Source organism: Ambystoma mexicanum, chromosome 10 (assembly GCF_040938575.1).
Source record: "Ambystoma mexicanum isolate Mex_15411 chromosome 10, UKY_AmexF1_1, whole genome shotgun sequence".
Lineage (NCBI taxonomy): Eukaryota > Metazoa > Chordata > Amphibia > Caudata > Ambystomatidae > Ambystoma > Ambystoma mexicanum.
The window spans coordinates 846,323,643-846,349,611 of record NC_090932.1 but is presented as its reverse complement, the minus strand read 5'-3'; the positions used below and the strand labels follow the sequence as shown (position 1 = coordinate 846,349,611).

The 25,969-nt window shown below is 43.0% G+C and overlaps 1 protein-coding gene across 1 annotated transcript in view; it reads left to right on the top strand.

The window, feature by feature from the left end:
* LOC138491789 (transient receptor potential cation channel subfamily V member 6-like) overlaps window positions 1-22,686 on the top strand; it is a 599,702-nt gene extending 577,016 nt beyond the window's left edge. The window contains exons 14-15 of the mRNA XM_069618497.1: window positions 678-787; window positions 16,817-22,686. Of these exons, the coding sequence (XP_069474598.1) occupies window positions 678-787; window positions 16,817-16,970 (264 nt within the window). The 3' untranslated portion in view covers window positions 16,971-22,686. The remainder of the gene's footprint in view (window positions 1-677; window positions 788-16,816) is intronic.
* Window positions 22,687-25,969: the final 3,283 nt, after the last annotated feature.

Sequence of the window (25,969 nt, the reverse complement as noted above, 5' to 3'; positions counted from 1 at the left end):
AACATAGAATCATAAGAACATAACATATGAGAAGGGCTGTTAAATTAGTGAATCTAAAGATCAATTAGTTGGTGTGCATACCCATATGTATGAATCAGCATGATACTATAGGACTCCGGCATGTCTAACTTGTGGCTCTCCAGATGTTTTTGTACTATGCCTCCCATGATCCCTCAACAATGACAATGCTGGCTGGTGCGCATGGTACTTGTAGTGCAAACTATCTGGAGAGCCAAAGATTGCAGATCTCCTACTATATGAGACTCATACTTAATATGCAATTGTTTTTTATCTGTACGGAGACTGATTCCACCATTTCACAAGTCAACTAATGAAAAAATAATAGACTAAGCTCTCCAGGCCATTGAGAGTGATTACACATTTCCACAAAGACGTTACAATGCCTGAAGAGAGAATTCAGTGTTTGGTAAGTGTTACTAAGGGTGTTTCCAGTATGAATGGAGAGTATCTTTCTGGTGGCACATCTGAAACTATGGGCTTGGCTCGGAAATCAAATACTGAGGACAACCTTGGGTAAAACAATGACATTCTGAACACAGAAGAGGAACAAGAATGAATCCTCGTTTCTGAAAGAATATATAAAATGATTACGTTATTAGAATTTTATTATCTTGGTTGTTTCCCCTATTCTAATCTTCATAATTTCTTTTCTTAAGATTGCTGCAACAACTTTATTGATGGAAAGAAAGATTCCAAGCTGGCTTTGGCCCAGATCTGGAACCCCAGGGGAGATTCTTGGGCTAGAGGAAGGAAAATGGTACTTAAGGTAAAGTGACACTGATGACAGCTATTAAAGCCATATATAGACTACTTTTACAGCCATATTATCATGATTTATTGTTCCTTTTTTACGTGCACATTTTTATTGATATAATTCAGCCTTCTCCTAGTGTATTGTTCTCGCTTATCCTCACGTTGTGACATCTCATCCTGCCATAAAAGTCATTTCTGTCGGTGAAGGTTTCAATCTAGACAGGCTATCAAAATATACCTTTGCGTTGATCTTAAATAGAAAAGTGCCTTGACATTCAAACGAATCCAAAGAACTTGATTCATGCAGAGGAAAGGAGACTGTTTTTGGTGGGGTATTAACATTTTAATTAATCACACTCAAGTAGCCATTTTATCAAGCTATGGCAGAATCAAGACATTCAGAATTGATACTGGACAGGATATTGCACAGTGCATCCACTCATGAGCAAACAGCAGGTAAAATCCCAGACACAGCATTTACATACATGGGGTACATTGCTGGCAATTACAGGTATTAGCACACTCTGGATTTTGAATTTATGGTATCTGTTTATAACAAATTGATTAATAACTCAAATGAAAGATGAGCTGAGCAGTAGTTGCGTTTGTAGCCAGAGATAATTTAACCCTACAGTGCACCATAGTGGAAATTAATGTCAGCATCATTGTGTGCCGGGTGCTAGCAACAGAAATTCACTATCCCTGCAGCAAAGCCTGGTGGATTTTTGGCTACTAACCACAGTTTTCCCATTGGGTGGCAGCATCATGAAATTGTGCCATTTCCCCTATGATCCATTTTGTAAATCAAGGTTCCTGTTCACAATGCATTCAGGTGTCATCAAGGCTGTACTCCTGAATTCCAGATCAGGGACTGCAGCAGTTCCACCATCTTCTGTCATGAATTTACCAATGAGCCATCAGGGATTGCTTAGCAAGGGCTTAGGACCAATTGTCCGATACCTAGTCAGTGAACTCAGCATCTTTACCATATGGGAGATGCCACTCCAATAGCTACCAGGGGATTTCTTTTACAGAAATAGTAAATCTGTGGTAGGTGGGGGGAGGCTGGTGGTGTTCAGAAAAGCAATCCTCACATGAATTTCCATAACTGCAATTGTAGAAGTCAAAGAAAGGCTTCATTCGAGGGAAAGCCCCATTTGATATTTCCGGCCTTGCAACCCACCAATTAGGAGAAGTAATTTCAGTTTAAAACGATAACATGTGGGCTACCAACTCTGAATATCTTTGGCATCAAGACCCTTTGGCAGTTGAAAGAGAATGTCTGCTTACCAAGTATCTCTACAGGACTGAATACTGTTTCCATAGGTGCTGAAGACCAAACATTTCCTAGACCCATGGTTTTTCCATGCAGAGTGCAGGTGGCCCATATATTCATGCTGGACCGCTCTCTTAAGTCAGCATCACAATGAATGTGCATATGGTTGTCCCCCCAAGGGGCAAGAAGGTGAAATAATGTATTTGCTGTGTATGACCTCAGAAAATTTTTTGAGAAGAAAAGTAATCTTACCAGAGCCATGGAACCATCATGATGGCACAGCTAACAGAACCGGAGCTTCAACAGATGCCACGGGTGAGATCAAAACACTGAGAAAGGAGTTTTAGGGAAAGTTCATATCGCAGCCTGTCATGAAGACTAACTTGATATAAGCTGTGCCTTTGGTAAATCTAACATATACGTGCTATTTTGGCAAACACTGATCAGTACTTATTTATGTCTTTAATCCTCGTTTCAGATGCTCCTTAGATTACCCTTGGCTAGTGGGTTACCCATAAGTGCAAAACTATATTATATTGAATTAATTGTGACTACTGATGGCACTATATTCAAGAAACACCTTCCTGTAGGAAAAGTAAAGTTTTAACTATACAATGGACCTCATTACAAGTTTGCAGGTCTGGTAACAATGGTGCCGGTAAGCTAACGGCACAGTTGTTACCGAACCGGCAAACTACGAGTGCTGCTCGCAGGTGCCTTTCTGCCTGCCAGGTTTGACCTGGCGGGCGGACCAGCACCCGCGAGCAGACCTCAACGGATGCCCTGGCACCAATCATGAATGGTGCTGGTGCATCCGGCCTCCCCATTCCCACTGAATCCAATGGGACTGAAATGGGAATGGGAGTAATAATTACTGGCACCAGGCAATGGGGATTTACCAGGTCCACCGGGGCTATAATGCCCCAGTAAGTCCCCATTGCCGGGTGCCAGTAAATTCATGACTCCAGCGGAAGTCGTACCGGTATTTACCGGCACGGCTACCGCCGGGTCATAATGATCCCCAATGTATTATTCTTTCAAAGTGATATGTTGTTAATTATGTATTTCACAATTATGAGCATCCCATGAATTTCCATTGAACACATTTTTTCTAAATAACAGGTTTCCATGAACAATCATCCAAACAAACCAATATTTGCACAACAAACAAACAATTCAGCATTTCAATTACATAGTCAATATTATGTTCATAACCCATAATTATACTAAAGCTCTTTCTGCCATGTGTTTCCAAAATTGACACTGTATAAGATAATGTGTATCATAATCTAAGTGTATGTTGAACACTTCCTCTACACATTTCGGACAATCACTGTCCTTCATTAGAACATCCCAAATTGTCTTCCTGAAAAGTAATACAAATAAATCTATTTCAGTCTCCCTCCAATAAAATTTTTATTTTTACTGTTAATAACCTCTCACGATTCTCACCAACCTTCGTGCAATAACCTGGATGATCCTTTATAGTCACGTGTGTAATGAATCCTGCAGAGTCATCCCAGAATCCCAGGCTAGAGCCTCCTCCTGTGTGGCCAGTGAAAGGCAGAAACTACCTGATCCCAACCCTGGGGGTGGTATAAAGGGGAAGGATCACATGGGAGGAGAAGGCTATCCAGGAAATTAGATGACTCCGTCAGGAGAGAAGTGGTACTCCTCTTCTTCGGAGGATGAAGGTTCGTGAATGCCTGAATATTTAATGGCATATTGTCACTGTAGGGGCTCTCCTCCTAGACTTGTCAAAGGTACTAAATACAAAAGACTTCCTTATGCATATGGAAAGGAAGTATATCAGAAGCAGGGAGTTAATGTCTCTACTTTTAATAGTATTGACTCTACATGGGGTTCTGTTTATAAACCTAAGAAAGAAACCTTAATTCCTTTAATACCTTCCATTAAACATCAGTCACAATCCCTTGAACAAAATGAATTAAAAGATAGTGAAGATGTTCATGTTAATTCAACTAAGAACATTATGGACTTCCAGTCCCATAATGCTCCAAGTACTTGGTCGAGGAAGAGGAGTCTGCTTTTACCAGACTGTAGCATGTGGTCTAGTGGCCGTAATATCCGACACCTCAGCGCAACCTTTAAATATTTAAAGGACCTTCAGGTGCGAGATGATGGGGCAGCAGGAGTATCAGGAGCAATGTGAAGCAGAGGACTGTTTTTTAAACCAGTAGGCAAGGGTGAAACCCTAATAATAATGAATAAACATTATAAGAAGGTGGCAGGCCAACTAAAGGATAAGGACACTTACATGGAGACTTATTTTGATCCAATTTATGAGGTCAAAAATCTCATTCAAGAAATATGGTCTGAAACATAATAGAAGGGATATATTACACATCACAAGAATTGTTTAACTCTAATCTCATCACTCCAGTATTTTATATATTCCCATAGATCCATAAAAACCTCCCAAAACCTCCAGGGAGACAAACCATAGCAGCAACTCATAGTATTTTAGAACCTTTGCCACAATACATTGACAAAGAGGTACAACCGATGATAAAAGGGAGCAGTATGTACCTTGGAGACGGTACACATTTTCTGAAGAAGCTAGAAGAGATTCAGTTTACACCAGATGCCGACATTCTTTTTACTATGTACGTTACTAGTCTCTACACAAATATTCCCCACAAAGATGGTATGGCAGCAATGAAGTGGCTTCGCCTAAACTCAAATGAATGTGGGGCTGATAAAGTGTCTGTCATGACTTTACTAAACACTGTTTTATTGAACAACGTTTTAGATTTAAAAAGACAGTTCTTACAAATAGTGGGGCTATCCTTGGGGGCACCCATGATGCCCGTATATGCTAACCAACGTATGCTACAATTTGAAACAGCTAACATTTTAAAAATTGAGAGACGGAATCAACAAAAAGCGTTTTGAGATGCATTGATGGCATTTGTGGGATTTGTCATGGTACTCCTGAAGAATTGCTTGAATTGTTATATGTCAATGACATGCACCCCAAAATTAAATGTACTATTCAATCTCACTATATGAATTGAGTTTTTGCATGTTGGGACATATGTTTCTACAGGCAAATTGCAAATGACAAATTACTCAAAGCTCACAGATAGGAACAGCCTGTTAGATACAAGTTTGCATTGTCAGAAACCTATAAAAACATATCATACAGCGAGTTTCTAAGATATAGAAGAATTCTTTCAGAACAGTCAGTATAAAAAGTGCATATTTGAAGAGGAAATTCTGTATAAGAAAGTATGGTGAGCAACAACTATCAAAAATTAAAGAAAAGATCAAGCGAATCCAGAGAGATACATTGTTTCAAGATAAACCTTCAAAGACAACCATCTCTGCTATATGTTGAAACTAGCTCTATACAGAGTTCAAGGATTAAGAACATTGTGAAAAAGAATTGGAAAATGTTGTTTCTAAGTAAAACATTGAACAAAAAACCGTTTCTGAATGTACCTACATTTGCATAATGGAAAAGTAATTCTTTGAAAGACTTACTGGTGAAGGCAGATTTACAGGATACTAGGAGACTGACCTCTAATCAGGGCATGCAGGTTTGCAACAACTGGCAGCAATGCAATGATATCAAAAGGACATTTTCTTGGTCATCCCTTCTCAGGTGAGAGAATTACTCTGGACCACCCATGCATATGTGACTTAACTAATATAATTTATTGGATCAGGCGCCCATGCATAATTTTCTGTGCGAGTATGACGAGGAGAAACCCTAAAGTGAGATGGACAGAAGTCAAATCTAAGAACGACAAATGACAAGTCACCAATAGTTACACATATTCTCGAAAATCACAATATAGCTCAGATGAGATGTGTCATTTTGAAACATGTCACTTTACCCAAAAGAGGAGGAAACATCAATTCATGATTATTGAGAAGGGACATTTTTGGGATTCATAAAATGGACGCATTGGCACCCAGAGGAAAGAATGTTGACTGGGATTTAACATGATTTTAATGAAAATATATGAATTTGCAGACATATATTGAATGTAATTTGATACTCTTCACTTGAATGTCTTAACTGTACTGAACAAGACTGTATATGTTGGTATAAATTTGCCTAACACCTTATATCAGAGCCGGGAAATTGAATTTGGCTGATTGATTGTGCATGCTGCATACGGGATGACGGCACCCATCATGCCATGACTTCACCATGCACGTTGAGTGCCTACAATTTGTAATAAAAGGATGCTAAGACACGCACATGGTTTAGTCGAGCGTGGTGATAACAGCTGTGCCTTGGAACAATACGACCAGGCATTTGATGCATGGATTCGTAAAAATGTTTTCTTTTTAACACTATGCCTGGTTTTATAATTCAATACAATGGAATATTTTTCCCATAGGACACAACGTGAAATAACCCTTTATGTCCTATTATAACTAATTGAAGTGGACCCATAGGTTACACATTGGAATAACCCTGAATGTCCCATGACAACTAAGCAGAATAGGACGGAGAAAAAATATTAATATGGGGTAACCTATGTAAATATTGCTACTTTTCTATGATTTTTTTTGTGAAACACTTGACTATAAAGGATCATCCAGGTTATTGAGTGAAGGTTGATGAATCATGATAAGTTAATAGTAAAAATAAAAATTTAATTGGAGGGAGACTGAAATAGATTTGTATTACTTTTCAGGTACACATTTTGGGATCTTCAGATAAAGAGCATTGATTGTCTGAAATGTGTAAATCAAGTGATGAATATGCACTCAGAATACACAATATATTATAAATTGTCAATTTGGAAACTCAAAGCAGAGAGAGTTTTAGTATAATTCTGGGTTAGCAATGTGATATTAACTAGGTAATTGATATGCTGAATTATTTGATTGCTATGCAAATACTGGTTTGTTTGGTGGATTGTTCAGAGAAACCTGTTATTTCAAAAAATATATGTTCTCTGGAAATTCATAATTTTGAAATATATAATTAACACACAACTTTGAAAGAATAATACATTGTGTAGTTAAAACTTTACTTTTGCTATACAAAGGTTTGTCCCGAGTAGAGTGCCATCTGTACTCACATTGAATTCAATACGATATAGTTTTGCACCTCTTGTAAATCTATGGTGGAACATGGGCTGTGTTATAGGCCTTAGCAATGGTTAAGTGGAAGCACATACTAAGTTTTGGGGTAGAAGGCTCCCTGCCCACACAGCCTGAATCAAACGACACCAGAAGAAAATCAGAAGTACTTAGAAGAGCAGAAGAATGGATGACAATCTTAAATGATTGAAGCAGCGTCCATCCTCCCCTGTAGAATGTTTGGGGAGGAAGTTAGCCAGCATTATGTGCCCGTCAAACTTCACTTTCGTATGAAGGTCAGGATAAGGCCTTATGACCAAACCCTCTGCCAGTAATGAAGATTATGAGATGTACATAGAGCCACAAACTTCATGTTCAGCAATGTTACAGGGATAAAGGAGAGAAGCTTCAGGGAAGCCTACTAAAGGGGGTTTAAAGAGAAAGGAATACAAAACACACAGAACACATAACCAAAGGGATAGACCAAGAGGGAAGAAACATGTTCAGCAATCGCAAACCCCTTTAGCATACTCGTGGTATAGCCCACCGCTACTCCAAGGTCATAACAGTTGGCTCTGAAGGCCCTGATGGCAGAAATATGTCAGTAAAGGGAGGAAATATCCAAACCTGTGTCGAAACCACTCTTGGAAAAACAACAGAATCATCAAATGATAAGTGTGAGGGGTAGATGGATCCAAGATTACCTCTGTGAGAGAGGACCAACCAGAACTATCCTTGTCCCTTCCCACTAAATCCTCAAGAGAACCTTGAAGAGGAGAGAAATGGAAAAATAAAGATAGGATGAACACAAAGAAGAGAAAGAGCACCCCCGCTCGCCCAGGCAGGGGGGTCTTTGGCCCTTGAACAAAACTTCCAAAGCCTTCTCCCACGATGAGAAGCGATTCAGGAACAGGACTACAACCATTCAACGGAAATACAAAAAGCCTTACAGTCCAGGGAGAAGATAACAGAGCAGAGGAAGGTACTGCAGAGATTGTCAACCTGATGTTCTCTACCCCAGCTAAATTACTGTCTGGTATAGAAACGAGATGCCTCAGTCCATTCTAGTAATAAAGTAACTCCCCCATTTTGATTTATGTAGGACTGTCATCCTGCTATTGGTGCATACCTGAACCGTATTCCAGTCTATCTTCTGAAAAATGATCTGGCTGCCATCAGAACTACTGTCGGGTAATATCAGTTTCAGGGCTTTTTTTGAGCAGACTCAGACCAAAGACCTTTAACAGATTTCTGACCATCTGAGCAACAAGGCCTTTATGGGAGAAATCCCATTGATGCAAGAGGTGGTATAACCTCAGGATGAAAAACCCACCGTCTTTGTTGGTAAACAGTGGTCTGTGCAAGTGGAGTAAACAGCAAACGGCAGAATACCGAGATGGACGACGTCCGTATCACCAACCAGGGAAGTCAGCGTAGGAGGCAGTGAATCAGAGAAATAGACAGGGCAAGTGTAACATGAGCAAAGGAGGGGCAAGCAAGGAAAGAAAGGACAGGAAGAAAGCATACGTTCAACAAAGGTAATTTGTGATGCACCGTTACAACAGTCAGCACTCCTGATATTCAGTATTAACTTCCTGAAGGCAAGCTACATCAGCGATGTAAACGCATTAAGGTGCTTGGCAGCCAGCCATATTGGAATGGTTATGATTTCTAAACTCAGCTCCAACAGTGCCATAGCTATCAGGGATGCATCCATCTGGATGGTTGCATGATATGATGCCTAGTTCAGTTATATCTTTCTTTGGTATATAAAAAAGAAAAGCTCCCCTTAGGAAGATGACTCCCAGATGAGCCCATTAGCTAAGTTTTCATACAAATAGTGACGAAGAGCTGTTCTTTCAGCTGGGGACAATCTTAACATCCTACAGAATGGCACTGTAATGTTTGGCGATAATGAATGGTGCACTCAGCTGGGCGAAGGGGAGGAAGTGTTTTAATGTTATCTTCCTTAAATGATATGATGTGGCATTTATAACGCGCCTGTACACGTGTTTCTAGGCGCGACAAGACAAGGAGGGGAAACGGGAGGACAAAATAACGATCTTACTAGGCCTTGTGTCATTCAGATCGCACAAGTGCAGGTAAGACGGAAGGGGAGAAGTGCCAGGGGGGCATGGAAGGGGGAAGTACAGTTAACTCACAAATGCAGCCAGCAGGTGGCTCATAAGTGCAGATATATGGGACTGTAGGATTACAGATACAGACCCTTAAGTGCTGGGGAGCCCAGAGGCAGTGTGAAGGCAACTGGACATGCAGGAGCCTGAGCCCAAGCTCAGAGGGTGACCAGGTGTCCAGTGCATGGAGCAATGAGGAGCATCAGCAGGGGAGAGGAAGAGAGAAAGTGGAAGCGAAAAGGAAGGTCTTGGGATGCTTCAAGAACCGGAGGTGGTTCTGCTATAGTTTGAGAGAGAAAGGGAGGCTTTTCCAGAGGCAGGCCCCAGCCGAGGAGATAGATCTTAGCCCCGTTCTCTGCTTGAGAAGCGTCTCACCCTCCGAGAATTGGAGATGGATGAGCAGAGAGCGCGAGAAGGAAGCTGTTTTGGAAGAGAAAAGGTGGTGGTAGAGCGGTCCCAGTCCCCAGAAAGCCTTGTGGATGAACAGAGTATTGAACTTGATCCTTGCAGCCACAGGGAGCCAGTGAAGAGATTTGAGAGCTGGAGAGATACGATCCCTGGGCTTGAGGCCAAGGACAGTCTCGCAGACCTGTTCTGGAGAAGTTGTAAAGTCGAAGAGTAAAAGGCAAGGAGATTTAGAAAGAGGCAGTTGCAATAGTCCAGTGTAGAGAGGACCAGAGCTCTGGAGACAGCAAGTGTCTGGGGGAAAGTGAGACAACGAAGAATACCTCCGAGGAGGTGCTGCTGATAGTTTGACTTCTTACAGACGTCAGATGTGAGGAGAGAAGGAGAGGGTGGAGTCGAAGAGGACACCAACGTTTTTAGCCTCACAGGAAGGAGCAGGAAGAGGGCCCAAACTGGGTGGCCTGAGAGAGAGAAGAAAGGATGGAGGGGGCGTCGCAATAAGGAGGATCTTAGTCTTACTTGCATTAAGGCAGAGATCATTGGTGGCACACCATTCCTGAATTGCGGCCAAGTAGTCTGGTATGAGAGAGAGAAGAAGCAGAGGTGGCTGAGGGGAGTCCGAAAGAGAGCAGAGTGTCATCTGCATAACATTGAAAATTGGAACAGAAAGTAGCAATGCAGTGGGCAAGAGGTGCCAGGTAGTTGTTGAAGGGTCAGGGGGAGAAGTTAGATCCCTGGGGAACACCACAACTATATAGAGATATAGAAGAGAGGAAAGACCCCAGTTGGACCTGAGAGGGTAAGTCGGTGAGAAAGGAAGTCAACCAGATCAGGGCTGATCAGTAATACCAAGGTTGTCGCAGAGGCGATTGAGCAGGATGGCATGGTTGACTGTCAAAACAGAGGATAGAGCGAGGAGAAAGAGTACAGAAGGCAGATTAGAGTCAAGATCGGAGAGCAAGTCTTCACAGGTGTTCAGGAGAGCAGTTTGTGTTTCTGGCAGCTCTGAAGCCAGACTGGTGGTCATGGAGGCAACCAACAGATTCAGTATGTAGATTAAGCTGGGAGATGGCCAGCTTTTCCAAGAGTTTGACCAGGAAAGGAGTGATGGAGATCAGCAATAGTTAGCCGGAGAGGAAGGATCGGCCGTGGGGTTCCTTATAAGGGGGCGCACAAGAGAGTGCTTAAGGGGAAGGGGATCCAGGGGCAAAGGAGTGATTGCAGAAATTGGCCAAGGCTGGAGCAGGAGTGTTGATGTTCTTGATGGTTCTGGATGAGCAGGAGAAAACCTGCTTTGACAAGACCTTCATAGATCGAACTTGTCTAGTATCATCATCAGGGGTGAACAGGGTAAAGGAGGAGAAAGAAGGAGGAGAGTTGGCCTCTGACAGGCCAGGAGTGGTTGAAGAGGAGGAGAGGGTGGACAGGATGTCCTGAGTTTTAGTATTGAAATGAGAGGCCAAGGTCGTGCAGATGGCCAGGGAGGGAACAGGAGAGGTAGAGCCTGCAGCAGGATGGTTCAGTTTCATGCAGATTTTGAAATGTTCAGCCACAGAGATGCAGACTTGGATTTAGGCTCTCTTCTTAGAGAGGACAGAGTCTGTACTGCCTTTGTAGCAGGCAGCAGGCAGTTTGTCAAGGGGTGCGCCCGATGCCCTCCACTTCCTCTCGTCCACTTGCGTTTAAGGGCGGCGAGGTCGGAATCGTACCAAGAGTTGCACTTGGGTTTGGGCTTCAAGCAGATCCTCATGACAGGGGAAAGGACATCAAGTGTTAGAGATAGAGTTATGAAGGTTATAGAGGGCTGTGACAGGGTGTGAGTCAGCTAAACGTGCAGGAGGAAGAGAGAAAGTAGTGGTGAAAGCCTCAACTGACGCACGCTTCATGGGACGGTTGACCGAGAAGTTAGGAGGCAGTGCTCGAGTCAGCGTGACCTATGGGGACGAGAAATTGAGGTGGGAAGAATGGAGAAAGTGATCACTCCAAGACAGAGGAGTGCTGAGAGGGTTAGAGAAGGGTAGGTCTAAGGAGATCAGAACATACAGGGTGAGCTCTACAGAGTGAGTCGCGCCAGAGGGGAGAATAGACAGAGAATCGCAGAGGTGCGAAAAAGTCCTGAAGAAGGGCTAGTAGCATCCAGGTGGATGTTCAAGTCTCTGAGGAGAAGTTGAGAGATAGAGGCAAGGAGCGAGAAGGAGAGCAGGTAGGCTCAGTAATGGTACACAAGGCCGGAATAGGTCCTTCCTGTATGGTTTCCTCGCTGGGTTGGACAGCAGTATTCTGGATGTTGGGTCGTAAACAATAAGCCATGTAAAATTCCGACCCCAAACATCAGGTCTAGGCAGTCCAATTGATGTATGGGTTATGCATCATTAGTCAAGGCATACCTAAAATCAAAGGAAAGCGAGCAGCTTTTATCAAATCAGAAATTATCGTTTCCTGATGTTGATGGACCCGTAACCTTAGGTTGGCAGTATTTTACGTAATGGGTCCACTTTCTAAAGGTCACCCATCAACCACTTCCACTGGTAAGACTGTCTGTTTTTTCAACAAAGTAATCTCCATTTGTTTTGCTCAGGCTTTATCCATAAAGACGCATGCTACACCTGAATCCACCATGGCTTGAATTTCAATGAATGTGCCATTTGGAAGAATGAGGGAGAGACATAACCAACAGGACCGTTGAGAAATATTGCGAGTGCTGAAACTCTACTCTGTATTGTTTCCTTTAACTTTCTTGACCCTCCCGACCCTTTGTCCCCTGTAGCGTTCCGGAGCAAGTAATCCCTCCTCCACGAAGAGGGGCTAAAAGACAAGCTCTCAATGTTCTGCTGACCTGCAGTACATACACAACCCCAAGGATCGTCTGTTTCTTTCATCTTCTGTAAGGGGCCCTTGAGCCATTCTTATTTGCATGGGTTCTGGTGCTTCTAGGTTTTTGTGACTTGTGACAGGGTAGGCAAACCGACACCTGACGCCGGCCCCCATGTTTCTATGATCTCCTTTCCTGCAAGCAGAAGTCAATCTGTAGTACCAAACGGATGAAATGTGACAGGTCAAGGTAACCTGGCTAACTCGCCCTATAATTCGTCGCACGTCCCCTTGCTAAACAAAGTAAAACAGGCCTCCTCTGGCCATGCTGTTTCTTGAGCCAGCTGTTTAAACCTTGTGACACAGGTGAGGATATCTTGGTTTGCTTTCTGGAAATCCAACAAGCGTGTGGAAGTGTCAGATCTTGGCACCTGAAAAGGACTCTAAAGGCTGTAGCAAATTATGCAATTATGAATTATGCAATAAAGAATTGTTGGTGGTTACTAAAGAGGTAGCCCAAGACAGAAAAAGTCACCAAACAGGCTTCCATGGATTCTTTGACACGTTTGGCGTCAGTTATATTCTCCACCCCCCCTCCAAACTCGCAGCTTGTACCTCCATTGTCAAGGTCTGTTTGACTGCAATGATGGGTTCCTGCACCTGAGCCACGCTAGATTGTTTGGTTTAGCGTGGCAATCTGTTATTCGCCTTACCAGTGGTCTGTTTACTGGGGTCCTCACGTTGCAAGTAGGGTCTGTCGCCTGAACCAGCCTGGACTGTCAATGAACAAGAAAGGCCGACCTGGGAACGGGGCCCAGCCCCAAGGGGAAAACTCAAAAGTGGAAAAACCCATAGACTTTGTTGGTAAATGGTAGTTTGATGGAATAGAGTATACAGCAAGATACAGAGATGGACGACAACAACCAGGGAAGTCAGACTAGAAGGCAGTGAATGGGGAAATAGACAGAGCAAGTGGAACATGAGCAAAGGAAGGGTGAGCAAGGGAAGAAAGCACAGGAAGAAAGCGTCTGCAACAAAGGAAAGTTGCGCAGCACTGGTCCGACTGTCAGAACTCCTGATATTCAGCTCAAACTTCCTTGAGGCGTGGTATGTCGGCAACGTATCCGTGTTGAGGTGTGTTGCAGTCGGCCATGTTGGAATGGTTGGCATTGCCGAACCCAGCGTCAGCAGTGCCAGAGTTACCATGGACACCTGGACGGTCACATGAGAAAGGGCTGTTTGTGGAATGCCTCATACAGAAACCAGACAAAAGGATGCCAGCCTTCTGGGAGACAAGGAACAGGGCTGCATTTGTCCTAGTGGGATGAGCAAAGATTTTTTCTTTTTTTCATTTTCTTTTTTTTCCCTCTTTATTTTAACTTTCAAAGATAACCACATTTCAAAAACAAACTTATGCATAAGAATAGTAAATCAACACAGTACAATTAGAACAATGAAGTAATAGTCAACTTGAAACAGATAAATATAAATTGCACAAATAATAATGTTCACAAAATTTTAGAATATTCAATAATTTGATAAAATATTGTCAATCAATAATATACAACCCAACACAAGACACACAATACAAGACACCATGAAACATTAACCCCCGACCCCCTACCCTTATTCTTAATAATATAACTATTAGTCAGACTAAACTCTGGATCAAGATTAAGCATAAACTTCATTAAAAATAATATTTCAGTGCTCATTGTAAGCTTCATCTCTATTTAATTTACCAAATTGAATTTTCTCAAAACGGGAAAGGAGCTGCACCTGTGCTAGCCACTCTTCAACACATGGTTTTTCCTGGTTTTCCAAACACGCAACATTTGTCTAGTAGCCACCAAGAGCACTTCAGTAATCCAACTCAGAATCACATATTCCAAATGCCGAACACAACTTGGGGATTTACAGCCATAGGAGTTCTTAGAAAAGAAATATTCCACACCATGTCAACCCTATCTAGGACATTGCTCCAAAAACCACTCACCTTTGTACAATTCCACAACAAGTGCAATAATGTGCCCTTTTCTTTCAAACAACCCCACCATTTATCACCATCACTTAGACCAAATCTATTAATTTTATCTGGGGTCCAAAAAAAGACGCCCCAAAATCCTCTGCTGAATGTAGCGTAAATTCAGGTCCACTTTCATTTTAATCGGAACTCTCCATATGATTTCCCATTCTTTCAGAGATAAATCCACTCCCAACTCATTAGACCAAGCCTCAAGTTATCCCAAGAATCAACTGAATGACTCAACCGGGAAGAGTTTCAAAATAATTGGACACCTTCTGAGAAGCAGCTACAATAAAATCACACCTTTCAGGTCTCCGAGTCAGCGGAGTGCTCAACATATGTTGTCTCTCAACTAAATGCTTTCAATCAATTATTCCTCCTTTGTAAGTATTCAAAAGCGTGCATCTCCTCTACATCATCACCCCAGATACCTTCTACCAGTAATATGCCTCTGTTGATCCAACTCCTCCAGCATAACATATTAATTTGTAACCCAGGATTTTGCCAGATGGAGGCCTCTCTGTACATAAATAATCCCTGCCCTCCCTGACCCCCACTTAAAATCATTGAAGAGACAACGTCCTTAGTAGCCATCAACCGTTTCAAAATTGAAACTTGCCTGGGAAACCTTCCAAAGGGATTCAAACTTTAAATAAGGAATGGTCTCATTCATTTTTTTTTCATTTTTATAGGCAGCGACCTACCGTGAAAGGATGTGCCAAGCACAAGGATTCTGATGTGGAAGTGGAACAATTCTGATCTGCTTTCCATTTATTTCCATGTAATCCGTCAGTACGATAGCTCAGTGGGTTAAGCGCTCGCTGCTGCAATCTATGTGTGATCTGCAGGTCACAGGTTTGAATCTCAGCAAGGCAAACTCAGCCTTTCATCCTTCCGACGTTGATAAATTAGTACCAACTTCAGTAGGGACGATACATTGGTGTAAATATGTACTCTTTAAAGCGCTTTGGCTTAAGGCGCTATATAAATAACTTATCACTATCATGGATAGAGTGCAACACCATCACTCTTCAATATAGGAGCTCTATAATCAAGGGGTCCATAAACGTTGTATAATCACACACCCGGATGTACTTAATGCACAGAAACAGGCTTTTACCTGCTTACAACATTTTAAAAGAAAAACGGACATCCCAATATCAAGCTGCAGGGAGTCCGAGCCTTGATGCCTTGTAAGAGAATACTCTACCTGCCAGACAAGCACGTCGACAACGTGGGGCCATCAACAACCTCCTACCACGTGAGGAGATGCACCAGGGGAGTCAATATCTCAGGAATGCAGAGTATCTTCCTGGAGAGATTTATGAACCTTATGCTAAATTCTCTTGAAAACAGGAAGCCAGAGAACTTAAGGTATGGCCTTCACGACCCCACTCCATGCCCCACAATAGAGAGCAGTCTTGTTGCTGTGGTTTCAACCCTCTAAAGCAGTGGTATCCATCATTTTGGTGCCGAGCCCATCCTCTTCCCCACACACCTCACAGCCGTCACTGTAATCCCTTTTAAAGAGCCGTGCACCCCTCTGGACATTTTCTGGGGAGACCTGGAGGGGCCAGCCCCACAGTTTGAAACCACTGCTAGAGCATACAGGTAGCCAACTGATTAGAGCCGGCTCATCATGGGCAGCAAACAGGCTCTTAAAGCTTAAAATGTGTTTGGGTTGGCCTGCTAAACTAGTTAGACAATGTTTGCTGTCACTTATTAGCATCAACACCAGTCAGGTTGGAATTGTCTTGTGGAACATTATTCCATCACTTAACTCAGTTAGGACTGCAGGCCTCCATCTCCAGTTAGAGGCCTCCTTCCAAGCATTTCGACTAGTGGCTCAGTAATTGCAAGCTCCGATTTGGCAACAATGACCTTGCTCGTATGGGCCACCACCCCTGCGCAAGAGACGTAGACAGCAGCAGGTCGGTTAATAGTAGATCCGGGTAGCCCTAGGTCAGTTCTCTTACACAATGTCCGGGGTGCTAATTGCTTTTTTTGTTTTGTTTAGAATGGTGAAAGGTTCATGTGGGGAGCGCAAAACTGCTTACTGAATAAAAACACAAAAAAGCTACAATGATAATAGCAAAGGGCACAGGGGGCACGGGGTCTAGCTAGATCCGAAAACTAAAAATTGGTCGTGTTTTTGGGGAGATTTGCCATGCGAATTTTATTCTTCATAAAACAGTATGGAAAGGAGATTTCTGCATGCAGAAGCCAGAAAAGTAAAGTTGCCAAAATAACTACTCCCTGCAACAGCATATATATTTTTGGTTACATTTTAAGAAAAGATATGACATTTCAAATTTTTTACAGGGTTGAAGAAAAAAATGAAAATTTCAGAAGTGGAGCAGGAATGGAAGAACATGGCACAGATATAAATACCCCTTCTGTCGCCAACGCCTGGAGCATGCTTCATTCAAACGTGACCAGGAACATTCGCAAAAATGCAGCTCTTGCAATGCCTTGAAAACATTATTGATCGTATAGACTCCAGTGACATTCCGTATCAGAGATGTATCTCAAATGCACGTTTGCAGAACACCAAAGCCTAGTCGATACCGTGTTTGTGTACCACGTGTCCCATTATTCTTGAAAAGGGGGAGGGCATTATATCTTGCAGACTAATTTATATGGGTGTGATGATGTAAAATCGTTGCATGAGGCAATACGCGATTGTGGTCATTGGTAGTACCAACGTTTTATAAACTGTAAAACCTGTGCAATATTTCCCAAGTGATTTGAATCCCCTATGTACAACGGATCCATTTTTCTAGTCTACCTATTGACAATGAGCTTTAGTTCATATCAGAATTGTTGGACTTGTTCTTGTTTATAATTTATTTAATGTCATTCCACACCTTACTTCTACCAATATTAGCCACTATGCAAAACTCTGCGTACAGGCATACATGTTAGAAACAGGTAAAAGCATTATTTTGGTAGCTCAGCGCCTCAAATAAAGAGGTTTAGAAGTAGGTTTAGTTTATTTTCAAATGGAGAACCTGGTCCGAATTAGCTACATTCCATAATAACGGATAGACTGTAAAAGGCACCAATAATTCTGTTCCGGTTTTTTCTGGATCTCACCAAGATAAATTAATCTTCAATAATGCACTGTAGATACGCCATTTTTTTTATGGTGGTGTTTATAAATAAAAACCTTTCACCGACATACATCAATACATATGAATGCAAAGAGTAGCCAGTTCAAAACATACAGACTATTAGTACAATCCTCATACATCAAATAAAAAACGTTGCAAACCCTAAAAGATAAGACACCCCCTCTATTGACTAAAACAGCATGCATTTAAAGTGCTAATGCAGTGCATTCAATAATTCGAAAGGTTTCTGCAGAAATCTATAAAGTGCTCAAACTGGCCAATAAGGTTGCCTTGCATCAGAGAGCACGATAACGAGTCCAATGCCCCTTCAAAATAAATATGGATAAATGTACCAAAATAAACTGCTCCAATGTCTTTCACAGCCACACAATCAGTGAACTGATGTTTTAATTCCTTCCTTCCTTCCAAGAGTGGGCAGCTGATTTAATTTGAAACACATGTAAATATATTGATATACGAATTCATCCTCGTCAAGTGAGTTCTTCATCTACGACATATAGAAGTACAGATGGTTAGCTATCAAGCACAGTATTATGTATTTGTTCCACCAAGGAGTTCCGAGTGACGATGAGGGCAAACCTTGAGCGGTCCATGCGGTCACTCAAAACTTTGATGTAGAATATACTCTGTAGTTGAACACTACTCCTCTATTATTTATGTTGTATATCACCTCACCCACAGCATTTTTCCACTGTATGCATTGTCCCTTATGGGCCAGCATTGCAGGTGGTGTAGAGTGAAGACACAAGTGGACTTTATGAACAAGAGAAACAAGAACTGGCAAAGCCAACAGATCTGACTCTTGTCTCATTGTGGGATGCACATTTTCTGGACGCTGTCATAAAGGTACTACCTGGCCATAAAATGGTAACAGCTGGAACATGGTACTAGTGCCAGAGCATATTATGCCAGGGCCTGGAAAATAACTATGCAAGAACAAGACTGTTGCCTTTGCCTTGAAGAGGGCGGGGAAAGTTCTCCCCTCCTATAAGATACATGACACGGAAGAAGGCCAGGAGATACTGTGATCGCCCATACTATTTTGAACCAATTCCTAGTGCTCCAATGATTGATAAGTATGTCGAGAGGTACCTACTCAGCCAGCCCTAAAGGCCAGGTGTGGTACAAGTTTACCCCAGAGTAGATGAGGAGCCCCAGACTCCAACTAAAGAGACCTCAATTGACAGTATCGATTAAAGCGCCAAGAAGCCATGTTGCTTTCATCAATAGAGACACCACGACTTAGTTAGACATGAAGCACACGTGCCATCCGCACATCAGGACACAAACACACTTGAATACATGAACACGAGCGTACAGTTCTATTGTTAGAGGACAGATACATATACATACTGTCAGTGTTTTAATATTTTGCCACTAGCTAAATGCAGCAACGCGAAAACCGCAAGAAGCAAGAGATCCTGAGTAAAGCTCGCAGATGCTTATATGCGAATAACCTTATGGAACTGCAGGAGCACCTATGGGACCTGACAGAGCCAAGTGTGACTAACCAATGGAGAATATAGTATAGCAAACATTTTAGGAACTGCATTATGGTCTGAGAAAATTACAGCAGGCCACAAGCCCCTCAGCAAGAGCTGAGCTGAGTTGAATTCAGGCTGGACAAGAGCAAACGTGAGAGACAGGACCCGCTGCCAAGGCCACCAGATACTGATGGAATTCCATTCCCTGAACAACAGTAACACTAGCTTCAGGAAATGTGAATAATTCTTCATAATTCAGAGATGCAGAGCTACAAATCGTGGTCTCCAAACATGTGACCTGGCCGACTCAGACAATGGACAGCAACCAGTGCGGGGAAAGGAAGCCTATCTCACGCCCCCAGACAGAAGCTTGCAACAAAGATGTTACAATGTGATACAAGTGTTGCACAGGATGAATGAGCACTCTCATAGTCTAAGGTGGTACACACAAGTTACAATGCAGACACAGTCATTCTTATTACCTTTTGCGGATCCCAGTCCTGGGGAGGTCAGCTCTAGCCAACCAAACATCGGTATCCTTGGGGTGGGTAGCAACGGGCAAGAACTAATGGCAAGACCCTCACACGGCAACTTTGTTATAGATAGTAATTTGGGGATGATTAGGCCAGCCACCTGACATACGAGAGCCAGTAGGTTAACATGTATCGTGTCCGCTATAGGTGGACTATTACTCAGTACCAATCCAGTAGTCTGATAGGCCTAGGTTGTGACATCACTCTGATGCAATTTTAGGTCAAAACTGGCTGCAAGCCAGGAGATGTTGAGACGTCCACAGATTTCTTCTGTCCCTGTACTGTTGGTCTTTGCTGTAATTAACCTTAGTTTTAACTTACTGCTTGACTGAGTCCTACGTTCCTTTTTGGGGTAAGGTGTTGTGCCTTCCAAGAGTCCGCAAACTCCTAGTGGCCCTATGGCATACCTGAGCGTTTATCCCAACAGCCTATGTTCGTTTTTAATTGAAATTCAGCACAAGGACACACAGACTGTAAACAAAGTGACTGTCAGCACAGTTGGTTAGAAAAAGTATTACATCGAGAGGTGATTTAGCTGGTATACAGCTGCAGTTAAGCCAATGCCTTTCAGAAGGCTGCTCAGAAGGCATAGTGCTAGACTCCGATCCTAGCGGCATGTGCTTTGGCTGGGGAGTGGCTAATAGTGGGCAAGAATTTCCACAGGGTCTAGATGGCCGCGGGTAGTCACGGGTGGCTACATAACCAAACACTCATGAGCTCTTTGACCTTCCTCACATAGCCCTCTCCTTTCTTCACTTCCCATGAGAATAAGTTGTGCTCATATGCAGTGCTTTCTGCGCTATGCAATAGTCAAAGAATTCCACGTTTCCTTTCTCCTCAAACCCCTAGCAACCCAAAAAAGAAATATCAAGCAGAGAAAATGCTGCATCCCTTTCTGTTGATTTGTACTCCAGAATCCTATGCAATGACGTCACAGCTGGATGACAGCATTTAGAAACGGAAACAGTTGCTACACAAGATTAGAATTGATGGGTTTGGCTAGGAACGTTGTGCTCAGACACAAGTCTCAAACTACCTTAACTTGAAAGTCACCATCATCCAGATAATCAGTTTTTCGTCCCAAAAAACTTTAATAGATTGCAATGGGATGCGGATGTTAAAAATAATAATTACTTTACATACTAATGCAGTGTTCCAGATCAGCTTTAGAAGTGGGAGTATTTTACTCCTATTTTTTAAAGTTAGGAATAAAATTATTTTTCAGGAGTAAAAAAGTAAATACCATTCCCAATGGGAATATTTAATAGGCAAAACAATGTTTTAACTATGGAACAAAAATTGCAAAATGTGCACCTAAACATCAGACAGTAATGACAGTGCTTCTTCCTGTGGCTCTGCGGTCCAAACATATCCATGAAGCGATATGGTTGAATGCAGAGGGGTGGGCTTTAATATGCCAGTTTCCTATTTTTTGTTAGGAGTTTCTTTACTCCCCATCTTTAATTTTTGGGAGCATTTGCCTATTTTTAGGGAGTAAAAGTGGCTGTTACACCCCTCATCTGTATGGCTGAATGCCCACCAGGACAACACCCTCACATGTGCATTAGTATGTAAAGAAAGCATTAAGTTTAAAACGGGCATTAAGGTGCTACGATTTATGTATGTACGCATGGGATTTTTAAAGCGAGACCCTAGCTGGGCAGAAACGACGCGCAATACATAGGGGGGGTGACACCCAGGTGGTAACAAGTAGGGTTACTTGCGTAGTAGAGGAGCTCAGATGGGTAGGGGGAGCAAGGGAGAAAGCAGGAACTGCAAAGCATGAGAGTTAGGATTGAGTGTACGTATCAGTGATTAATGAGTATAGGGCATTCAGGTCTTCCTGAAGTGTTGATTGGAGGGACCATTCTGATCTCTGCTGGTAACCTGTTTCAGAGTGTGCGTAGCTGGAGAATCCCCCACCTTTTTGTTCCTTTCTCACTGTCCTTGCTTAGTTTCCAGCCTTGCAATGTTGTGGACACTGGTGGTGGAGTGGCCTCAGGCGATGGTCCTTTTCTCAACCAGGTAGCTTAATGTTTTGGTTGCGACTGTTTTAGGGGCTAGGCACTAGAGCTCACTGAATATATGGGTAATTGAAGTTTCTGAATCATTTGATGAGGCATGCAAGATGGTTTACAGAAGGGCCACATGGGACTGCAACAATTAGGATTTTGCCCTGGCCAGATGGGAGATGACCAGGGCTTGAACAACTGTTTTGAAACATGAGGCAGAGAGGAAAGGCTGGAATTGGAGCATTAGTGCAAGCTGATATTATTCTGTATAAACAATTCTATAATCCTTATAGTTTCATGACAGTGGGACAAATCTGGATTTGGGCATGCTTGGGGGCCTTCTACCGGTTAACCAGATAACTTCTTGTCCGGAGAATAGCACAGGTGCAAAACGCTGGTCTTGGAAGCAAGACCACGCAGAGCAACAGAGGTTCGAATCCCGTGTCCACACTTAGAAACCGAACTCTGGTACAGTATTAGGTGCGTTATAAAAATTAAATTCGGATGTCTATCATTTCACTATGAACTGGTTTCTGGGACATTTATCATCACCGTAGTTTAAACACATGGGTGTTGTGGTGGGAAAAGAGTGAGGTCGTGACTGCAAACAATGGCTGAGTAAGTAGGTCCCATGAAAACCAAAATAGGGGTTGACAATTGTGGGTAAAACTGGGCAAATTACACAGAAGAGGTCTGCTGGTATGAATTGAGGGAACCAAGTTGGGGAGGGAAAGGGTCAATTGACTGGTTACTGTAAGATGAATCCAGATTTAATATTTGATAATGCAATATTGTCACTATATGGAAATGGGTTGCAGCGCATGCCCATGGGATTGTCTTGAGCAGATTTTAATTCCGGTGCAAAATATTGTACGTGTGCAGTGCATCTACTTGTGACCGACAAGGTTGCACAGAAATTGTGCACTGTTTGAGAAATTCTGCCTCACTGTACAATGTTGCATTTCTATAAATGTAGATGACTCATTGGTGTCTTGGTGGAAACTTTATAAAGCAGCAATGTAGAACATTTGTCTTGGTCGATCATTTATTTGGTTTAATTAGATGTGCTTTTTTCAACAGACCTAAAGTGCATATATCTCTACATCCCTACACATACTCATTTATTTACCTCTATTTCCTTCATTTTAGTTCACCCTCCCTTTAGTAATATTAAAAGGTGGTGCAGGCTGCCTGGACAGGCTCCATCCCCTGCTGCCCCAGCCTTTCCCACTACCCATATTCGGTACTGCAAGCAAATTCACAGTGATATCTTAGGAGTGTATAGAGGCCTCATCTGGTAGATCTATTTTGCAGAGCGGGCGAGTCGAACAGAGGGAAAGGGTAAGGCTTTGTTAAAAGTTGGATCAAATCTCTGTAGGAGCTTAGCCTGTACCGGATCGTAGGGAATACATGCAAGCCATATGGGAACTTTGAGAGTCGTTGGTTAATTATTGGAGGCTTGGTTTTGGATACAGTGGAAGGCCTGCTAGCAAGGGCTGGTAAGGCTAGTAAGAGCACGGATCAACATCAAGAGCAGCATTGCGCTGTACATGGTGTGGGTAGCCAGCATGCATTTGGGCTGTCATCTTTTAATAGTAGTGCAGTAATGCGAGCTGTGGTCTGTGCATCGGTATATTATCCTTGGCTGAAAAAGCCACGTTCTGAGAGATTTGTAAAATTGGAGAATTGTGTGGGCATTTCAAGGAGGTACCAGGATCGAGTTGGGTGGGTGTGTGACAAGAGTAGAATTTTTTGCGTGTCGTCTCTTTCTGGACGTTTTGTGATTTGAGCTGGTCGGTCGACTGGCTGTGCAAGGAACGTGTGCCACCATATATGTGGAACTTAGCCACCAGGTACATTGATGCGTTTACTCATGACTGCTTTGTAGATGGTAGATGCCGTCTTGAATAATATTCTGACCTGGAGAGGAAGCCAATGCAGTTCACATAGGACGAGGGGGGATTTGGTCAAATTTCAGCGCACCCGTAAGAAAATGTGCTGCAGCAAGGTGGACTGCTTTTAGGGGATCCAAGTGAGCAGCTTGGTGCCCATTTAGGAAGGCATTTCCACCATCGATGTGCAAGACCACAAGGGCCTGCACTATGGTCTGAAAGTCCTGCAGTGGGATGAAGGGTTTCATTTTGGAAGGGTGGAGATTTGGAGCCAGGCCATTTGGGCTTTCTTGGCTATGTATTTCTGAAAGGACAGGCTGCTATCAATGGTGAAGCCTAAGGGTTTTTCTGACTTCGAGAGTTGAGGATCAAATCCGTCTAGGTAACCATCATTGAGCCATTGTTGTTTAGCTGTAGGGGGGCTGTGGATTAATTCAGTCTTGGATGGGTTAAGTTTGAGGTAGGCAGTCAACCTCCAGAACTGGATGATGGCCAGTTAATCGCGGAGACAACGGATGTCCTGTGGGCTTTTTACTAACATGTACAATTGAGTATCATCTCCTTATTGGTGGATGCCTACATCTGGATTTTTGAGTGTGCCCAAAGGCTTCATGTAAAGGTCAAAAAGGATCAGTGAGAGGGCAGAGACTTGCGGGGCTCTTCAGGAGACTGAGTCTATTACAATGCAACATGTTCACCTGGATGACCCAGTGTCTTACCGAAGAGGTAGGAGATAAACCAATACACAGCAGTGCCAGAGAATCATATGCAGTTGTGAGTAGGGAGGGGAGGACCCAACTGAGAGGCTAAGGATGAGGAGGCATGAGTCGCCCTTATCCTTGATTTGTAGGGCATCATCCACCACATGATTGTTGACGATGCCACACTTAGGGCAGAACTCTTGATAGCCATTTTGAAGGTGTAGTTGGCCGATTCAGATGAGTAGTTGTGCAAGATTTTGCCAATAATTGGGAGGTTCGTAATGGGTCGGTAGTTGGCCAGGTCATCTGGGTCTAGTGTCCATTTTTTCAAAAGAGGTCATATGAGACTAGCCTTGAGGGCGTCTGGGAATTACTCTTCTAAGGGAGGCATTAATGATGCTGAGGAGTGCGTTTAGCACCAGGCCCATTAATTGTTTGATAATGGAGGCTGGGATAAAATTGGCAGAATAGGAAGCAGGTTTGAGGACGTCGATTGTTTACAGGAGGTCCAGGGGAAAGAGAATATAATGTGGTCTAAAGGGGCAGTGTGCATGCTGTGTAGCAGGGGGACCCAATGCTGTGGGAGGCCGATTCGATGTTCTGTCAGATTTTGTCTCGTTGCCAATAAAAGTTGTTGATTGTCACATTTTGCCCGAGTTGCTGGCACCTCTGAGCTGGGTGAGGGTTTGGTACAATTCTTTAATACTTCAAAGAGAGCTTTGCGCCGGATAGATGCTGCCGCGATGGTGGTGTAGTAAGCAGCTTTAGCCTGGATAATCGGAATCCTATGGTTGCCACAGAGCGTTCTGAGGTTGAGATCTCCAGGGTTACATTTTTGTGGCCCCATTACTCTAGGGCCGCGATTGAGTGCTCATTGGAGACAAGCCCAGGGTTGTACCAAACCTTGGTTTTTAAATTGGTGCCACTGTAGCAGGAGATTGGCCTGGAACATACTATACAGAGCTATGGGTTTAGCTTACCAACCCCCTCTCACATCGTCCTTTTCTTTAATTTATGTCCATCAGTCAGTCTACCATCATTCATGATGTAGGGGTTTTGCTCCCATCACTACTAGAGAGGAATGCCCATGGTCTCCCCTAAGTGGAATGTTACATTTAAGGTTTAAGGGTTGTACAGATTACTCTCGAGCCTCAGATGACGTGGACAGCTTTACTGGGTTCGTAGGTTAACGGCAAGTACATTAGGAGTAGGTATGTCATACATAAAACAAGTTAATAGGCGAGAAGCATCCACCGGTCCCCCTGTGCCAACTGACTTTTCTGGAACACAGCACCTACTGCATCACATTCTAGTCAGCCAACACTCCATTCCAAACTCAGACACACACACACACACACATACATACATACATACATACATACATACATACATACAGGAAATAGCCTCATAGCCAAAATAAGTAAACCCCAACATAGAAGCCCACAGTTAAAGGATGCACAGTCTGCTACCAGTGCCCCAGAAAACACTTGTGATCTGCCTTCTGCCTGTAAACCAGGATGTATGGAACAAATAAAATTCTTCCTTACTGGAGGAGGGGGTTTAAATCCCTTTACCTGTTTGCATGCTACCCGGTGTTCCTAACTCCACGCAACAACTGAAGTAGTTGGAGAGGTCTGCCATCTATCTCTAGAATAGTCTCACTGCAGCCCTTGGTGTATTGGTGGGGTAATTATGTCATTCAATAGCACGTGGGCCAGC